At 31.3% G+C, this 7,500-nt stretch overlaps 1 protein-coding gene across 5 annotated transcripts in view; it reads left to right on the top strand.

The window, feature by feature from the left end:
• Positions 1–7,500, top strand: part of BOLL (boule-like RNA-binding protein) — a 61,825-nt gene that overhangs the window by 9,208 nt on the left and 45,117 nt on the right. For 4 of the 5 annotated variants that reach the window (XM_011989172.1, XM_011989156.1, XM_011989164.1 and 1 more), the window contains exons 4-6: positions 232–286; positions 1,592–1,667; positions 5,325–5,452. In XM_011989172.1, the coding sequence (XP_011844562.1) occupies positions 232–286; positions 1,592–1,667; positions 5,325–5,452 (259 nt within the window). The remainder of the gene's footprint in view (positions 1–231; positions 287–1,591; positions 1,668–5,324; positions 5,453–7,500) is intronic. The other variant, XM_011989180.1, reaches the window with a different exon arrangement.

Genomic DNA, 7,500 nt, shown 5'->3' with positions numbered 1-7,500 from the left:
CTGTTTCAGGATCTCAGGGTTTTTTTTTTTCTTTTAGTTCCCTGACTAAGGGAGGTGACAGTGTTAAACTGTGAGTGATTCTTCTAAGATTCCCATGCTAGTGCAGCATAGAAAGATGCCTACTTCTACAGTGGCCCATTATTTAAAAGCAAAATTTTAAAACATTTTAATATAATTAATATAACATTCTAAGAAAATGATTAATTAGTAATAATTAATGCATTTATTTAGGTATGGTTTCGTCACTTTTGAAACACAAGAAGATGCACAAAAAATTTTACAAGAGGTATGATCTTTTGGTGTATTTAACTTCATTTCTGGAACTTTTGTATTTGAAACTAATCTTTTCAGGGTTCGAATACAGTAATCAATTGCTTTTTTAAAAAGGTTCGCATCTTAAGATTGGCATTGGTCTGTAGGAAATTTAATCTGCAGAAGAGCAAATTCCAAAATCATTACGAGTATGGTTGTGAAACTGTAATATAATGTTTCGCTTTATTTACTTCAACTAAGAACTTGGGGATATGTCTTTTGCAAAATGTTAATAGCATTTTGAATGTTTAAAAAACACTACAAATGTGGATTCCAACAGTGAGGTTATCTGAGATGATTTCCCTCCTGTGAAAAACATTATATATACTAAGAATATTCACAGAAAAAGCCTATAGCCAGCAATTCAGTGTGATAACTTTGTTAAGGCAAATATAACATTTAACTTTTTTAGAAAAAAAGTAGAATTTGAATTATATTTTATTAAAATCATATACAGTCAATTCTTGTTATTTGTGGCAGTTATGTTCTCTGTCATTGCTAGGAACACTGAATTAGCAAATGCTGAACTACTCTTTCTAGGGGAAATACAAGGTAAGGTTCCCAAGAACCTCTGGTCACAATATTGCCATCAACCTATCAATATATAACCTTGTTTTATGTGTTTTTCCATTTAAAGGCATCATATATAACAGATTACTGGTTCATTAACATTGAAACCATGGCCAACAGCACTATAATTCATGCTTGAATTAAGTACATCTAATATATATCTTCTCCATAAGGCCTATGACAGTCTTCTTGTGCTAGCCAGCACTTCAGCAATGCACATGGGGGCCATTTTAAATAGCAAAATCACCAACAAAAAGGCACAAAAATGGAGAAAGCGTGGCACTAAATAGAAAGCTCTCTCTTAGAATATGAGCACTGGAACAAGAAGAAAGAATATCACCTTATTTGACCTCAGCTGGGAGCATGTGCATCAGGCTACTCAAATTTTCTGCCACTCTGCACATGTCCACTAATAACCTCAAAATTGCCACAAATATTAATTTTAGGATTACAAATAAATTTTAGCAAATAGGTAAATTCACGAATACAGAATCCATGAGTAATGAGGATTGACTGTATTACAAATAGGGAATTGCGGTCAGACCCAGATCTATTTCCGTCTGAAGACTGCTCTTTCCCACTATTCCTTGCTGATTTCAAAGAATGTTATAGTCTGAATTTTTGAAATTCTTTCTAACTGGTTTTTCCTTATTTATTTTTTAATAATAGTGCTAAAATAATAAAATAATTTCCTTTTTCTTTATTTTAGGCTGAAAAACTTAATTACAAGGATAAGAAGCTGAACATTGGTCCAGCAATAAGAAAACAACAAGTAGGGATCCCTCGTATGTATTGAAAACTAATGTATTTTAAAATATTTTTGCATGGTTCTTTTTTGAAATATGAGACTTTTCATAGAACTTTATTAAAATATCATGTTTCTTTCATTTAATAGTTATTTTAGCAAAGTTGGTGGAAAAACTGAGTATTTTTTGCCACAAAATAATGTATCTCAATTTTTTTTGGTTGAGAAAAAACTTTATATACATAAAGATGCTTAAGTATATTCTGTGTAGTTATATCATTAAAGGAACAATCTTTCATGATGAAAATATCATTTAAAATAGCAAAAGTAATTAGTAATTTAATAATTTAGACTTACTAATGAGAAAAAATTTAATTAGAAAGTAATTTAAAATTAATCAGAGTAAAAATATTGAAAGTGAAAACATAGAACTAATATCAGAAACTCACTGCATGCTATGTACTGTAACCCAGCCAGGTGTGTCATAATTTTCAGGGGGACAATCCCTAAAGCTTTAGGAATTAGCTAAGTTATGTATCTACTTTCCCCAAGTGTCTCTAATGCTTTCAATTCTATTATTCTTTCCTCACTCTATTTATTAAGTTAGGCATCTTTATAGTTAACTTTTTACCTTTAATATTTATTAAAATTCCAAACAGTCTTTGGCTAGAAGGAGAAATGTGATGTAAAATTAATAACTAACTTATTTTCCCTTGGCCACATCCTAGTGTCTACGGGAATGTTTAAAACATTTGGTAATTATTATGTATAATCTGTTAACAAATTAATAGATTGTATTCATTTGGACTGTTATGCTTTTGACTTAGAAATAATAAATATTCAGTTAATACAGTTGCCACAACTACAACAAAAAAGAGATTGACGTATATTAAGTTTAATTTTGGCTTAGTATTTGTTAATTTAGGAGACAAAATATCCTCAGTAGGTTAATACAAAATGGAATGCACTAAATATGGCAGAATGCTGAATATTTTCAGACTATTGTTGTTACTTGCAAAGATTAAGCTAGAACATGTAGTAACAGTCCTTTAGCCCATTATCACCAGCAATATGTACTAAATAGTAACGTTCATAGTATGATCTACCAGTTGCTGAAATAGAAAATAAATCAGCACTATGCTGAATGCTTTCAAATATACTAATTGTTTTTTCAAAACTACTTAGTGGAAGGGTCAATGTTATGGGTTTTCATTTAATCTTCATAGAACCCCATGACGTATTATTATATCTATTTTTGTAAATAGAAAATTCAATCCCAAAAAGGTAAAGTCATTGTTTTAAAAATGTTTCTGCTGAAATACTCGTAGAGGAGAGTTAATCTTGGCATGTTGTGGTTCCTAACCCACTGCAGCATATTGGAATTGCAAATTTTCTTAAGTCTCACGATTTATGTAAAAACATCATGTATAATTTGCATTCTGTTCCATAATATCATATTGTTTATTTGAATATAAAAATGTTTCCCAAAAACAATTGAATAAAACTGATTCTGTAGGAAGATTACTATGTTTAGCCTCTGCTTTTTCATATCTCCTGGTGTACCATCCATCCCTTATCCAACTTTGAGAAGTATGGGGTTAAATAGCCTAATGGTGAGTGGTGGCATTAGCCTTCAAATGCAGGACTGTTTGATTCCAAAGTTCTTTTGACTTTTCTGCAAAGAAAAATAGGTATTAAAAGTACATTTACAAATAAGGAATTCTTATCTTAGTTTTTTCTTAGGTCTGTCATTTCTTTCCATCTCCATTACCAACACCTGAGTCCCAGCTAACCACTTTGTTTACCTTAATTCCTGGAAAATCATCCTAAGTGGTCTCTGTGAATCCAGTCTTTCTCCCTTCCAATCCATCATTCACAAGGAAGCTGGAGTGATCTTTCAAAAGTGCACCTCTTATTGTCTTATGCTCAGCTTATTTTGAGATATTCTTCCCTTTTCTTTCCATGCTTTAGCCATCTAGTCTTCTTTCAGTTCCAGAACATACTATACTCCTGTTCTCAGAATCTAATATACTGTTTTCCTTACCTAGAATGTTCTTTGCCATCCAATTCATTCTTTAGAGCTTAGCTGAAACATCATTTCATCACAAATGTTCCACATATGTGTATATATAGAGATTTTTATATATGTTTTTTATATATATATAATAATTGAAATGTTCAGTATCATACCCTATACTGCCTCATATATTTATCAAAATTGTATTTAATTAATTAATTGTGTAATCAACTAATTACTATCTTCCCTACCAGACCTAACTTCTTTGAGGATACAGACCATCTCATGTCTAATTTTTTTATTTTTTGCTGTATCACTAGGGCCCAGTTCAATGCCTTGAGATAGTATGCACTGAAAATTTATTTATTTAGCAGGTAAAGCATGGTTCATGTTCTTTGAATAATAAACCATTATTGAATAATGAACCATTATCATTATCTTTGAATAATAGTTGAATAACTTTTGCGGGGAATCCATGGACCTCCAGAATTGCGTGTAAAATTGTCTTTGACTGTATATATATCTGAGGAAAAGGTCCCTGGTTTTCATCAGATTCTCAAAAAGATCTAATTAAGAACCATTAAAATAAATAATAACAATACTAGATCAAATGCAGTGAAAATATAAAAGCTGAGGAGCAATAGTATTACTTAAAGTGATAGGCCCGTGCTATTTGAAGTGTGGTTTGCAGACAGTATCAGTTCATTGGAAGCTGTCAAAATGCAAACTCTTAGGCCCTGCCCCAGATTTACTGACTCAGAATCTCTGAAGATAAGTCCCTGGAATTTGCATTTTAATAAACAATTTAGGTGATTCTAATTTATGTGAAACTTTGAGAAGCACTGGTACAGGTGGAAGAAGAATTGTCAGTTTCACTAATTTATATAACCTTGCTGGTTAAGACCCTAATCTAATTTGGCTAATTTAACTTTTAAAGTCTCCTCCATGACAAAAAAAAAATATGTATATTATTTATTGTTTTTTGGTTTGTGGTGGGGGTTTATATAACTTGGCCTGGGAAACGAGATGGGGACCCTAGACTAGCCACATGAAGACTTGAGGTCATGCAACAGCAGCAATTGTAGCAAAGGGAGACTAGATAGAGAATAGATCATAGAAAAGAGAGAGAAAAGAGAGCCATAGCATGAATGAATGTTTGCTGGTAGGATATCCAAAGAATTAGTAGGGTGGAACCAAAATGTCTTCAGGAAAGTAGAATCTTCTCCAACTCTACTGCCTCCATCATCTTTGAACTTTCAGAAATAAAAGGTCTAGCCAAGACCTTAGGAACTTTACTATAGTGTATATAGTCTTAAAGTAATTATACATAATTTATATTTGTACAAATAATTACTTTGCTGATGATAATCTAAATTTTTAAGCTCTGTGTAGCATACTGGTGTTGGAATCTGAATTGATACATATTTAGTATTTCTTATTAGCATTGTTTATCTTTTCTTTTAATCATCTTAAACTAAAAGCTTTAAGGTATTGAGTTTAAAAATACATGCTTCAAAGATACTTTGACATAAGGAAGTTGTTTTAAATACCTGTGACATTCCATTTTTACCATAGCTACATAGGTATATTAAGATAAATATTTTTCTGAAGTGTTTAGAAACTACATTTTTAACAGTTAAATTGAACGTTTTAATTATTATTATTTAATCTTTGCTTTAGGTTCTAGTATAATGCCAGCAGCTGGAACAATGTATCTAACAACTTCAACTGGATATCCTTATACTTACCATAATGGTGTTGCTTATTTTCATACTCCAGAGGTAACTTCTGTCCCACCACCTTGGCCTGTAAGTAATTTCATTTAAAAAGGATTTCTACCTATTACTTATCGATTTTTTTAATGTTTGTTTTATTTCTGAAATATTTCAACCACAGATAATTACAAATAATAACACACGTCAACTAAATTTAATAGACATCAACATTTTGCAACATTTGCTTAAGTTCTTAAAATGGGGAGTAAAGTAAGACAGCTTCAAGTCAGTTCTCCTTACCCCTACTTCCTTACCTTCTTTCCTGTTCAGAAGTAAGCAGAATATCTTTCCTATTCATTTCATATATTTTTACTACAAATATATGTATTCATAAATGACATCTAGTATTGTTTTAGTGGTTTTTAAACACTGTATAAATAATCTGGTTTTTGCACTCAGCATTATATTTTTGAGATCAAACCATGTTTGTCTCTTTTTAGATTATATCACATTGATCCTTGTATATGTAGTTCACCTATTTTAATATTTTATAATATTTCATTGTATGAGTGTATTACAATTTTTTATATTCCTCTATTGATGGACATTTTAAGTTTTTTCTACAAACAAGGTTACATTGAATACCCAGATCTTGTATGTATTATGTGAGGGTTTTTCTGGGTGGGGCAGTTGTTTTCTAGGGTTTTACTTATTATATAAATTATCTCTGAATTTTTTTGAAATATTATGAAAACAGTCACTCATTTTTAAGTTGATATCTGAAGCTTATTATAAGTTTAAATAGTTTAGGAATATTGTATATTGTAGGTTTATATATTTTCATCAAAACTTTGTATCTGTAGATTTAGCTTACTTAATAGTGGAAAGTGTCTGCTCTATAACTCAGTTAACAAAGCCGGTCAACCAAATAAAACTACTGAATAAAACTTGCTTTTAGAAAATTCTGACTTTATTTTTAAACTCAAATAAATGATTTAATATGTATCCATGTGACCATCGGCTAATTTAAGTTTGTTCCCTAGATGAAATAAGTATCATCTCCCCTTTAATACTTCTTATGCAAGCTCTTTCTACTTTGCCTTCTCTCATTTCTCAGGGCATTGCCCTCTTGAGTTGTATATCTGTTTGATGCCCTGTTGGTATTTACATTCCTGAACAAAGCATTATAGCAAGATCCGGAAGGAGTGAGAAATATACCTTTCTTTAGGGAAGGAAAAAGGTGATGGTGAAAGGAGAGATTTTAAAAGAAGAATACATATTACACAGACACAGTCACAGGCAGATCACATCAGAAAGCAGTACATATGAAGTTTAGAATATGAAAATTCGTACTCTTAAAGTTATTCATGCCCATGTATTTATTACTGGAAAATTTTTGTACTTCCCTAATGTACCTTGGCCTAGGCTAGGATATATACATAGAATTTCACATTCATGAAATATGCATATCTTTGACTAGATGTTGCCAAAGAGTTTTTGAAAGTGTACATTCTAGCCAACAGTTTATGACAGCCCCATTTTTCCATAATCTGCCAACCCTTAAAATTACCAGATTTTTAAATTTATGTCAATATTATTTTATGCAGTAGTATTTTGTTTTACTTTTATTTGCCTAACTTGTAGTAATATTGAACATATTTTCATGTATTTATTGGCCATTCTACTTTCTTCTATGAACTGCCTGTTCATATCCATTGTCCATTTTTCTGTTGGGTTGATTTGTTTTTATCTTGAGTTCGTTACATGAATTTTGTGGGTTGCCAATATCTTCTTCCAATTTGTGGCTTGTTCATTAACTCTTTTTGATTTTTTTCTCATGAAAATTTTATGATTTTTTTGGTCTTTTTTTACAATAATTTTTTCTTCTTTTTTTATTTTTTATTTTTTTTTATACTTTAAGTTCTAGAGTATATGTGTACAACGTGCAGGTCTGATACATAGGTATACATTTGCTGCAAAAACTCATCATTTACATTAGGTATTTCTCCTAATGCTATCCCTCCCCCAGCCTCCCACCCCCCAACAGGCCCTGGGGTGTGATGTTCCCCACCCTGTGTCCGAGTGTTTTCATTGTTCAATTCCCACCTATGAGTGAGAACATGCGGTGTTTGGTTTTCTGT

Source organism: Mandrillus leucophaeus, unplaced genomic scaffold, assembly GCF_000951045.1.
Source record: "Mandrillus leucophaeus isolate KB7577 unplaced genomic scaffold, Mleu.le_1.0 Scaffold1093, whole genome shotgun sequence".
NCBI classification, from domain to species: domain Eukaryota; kingdom Metazoa; phylum Chordata; class Mammalia; order Primates; family Cercopithecidae; genus Mandrillus; species Mandrillus leucophaeus.
Note: the sequence above shows the minus strand (reverse complement) of the source record. Positions and strands in the feature narration are given on the sequence as shown.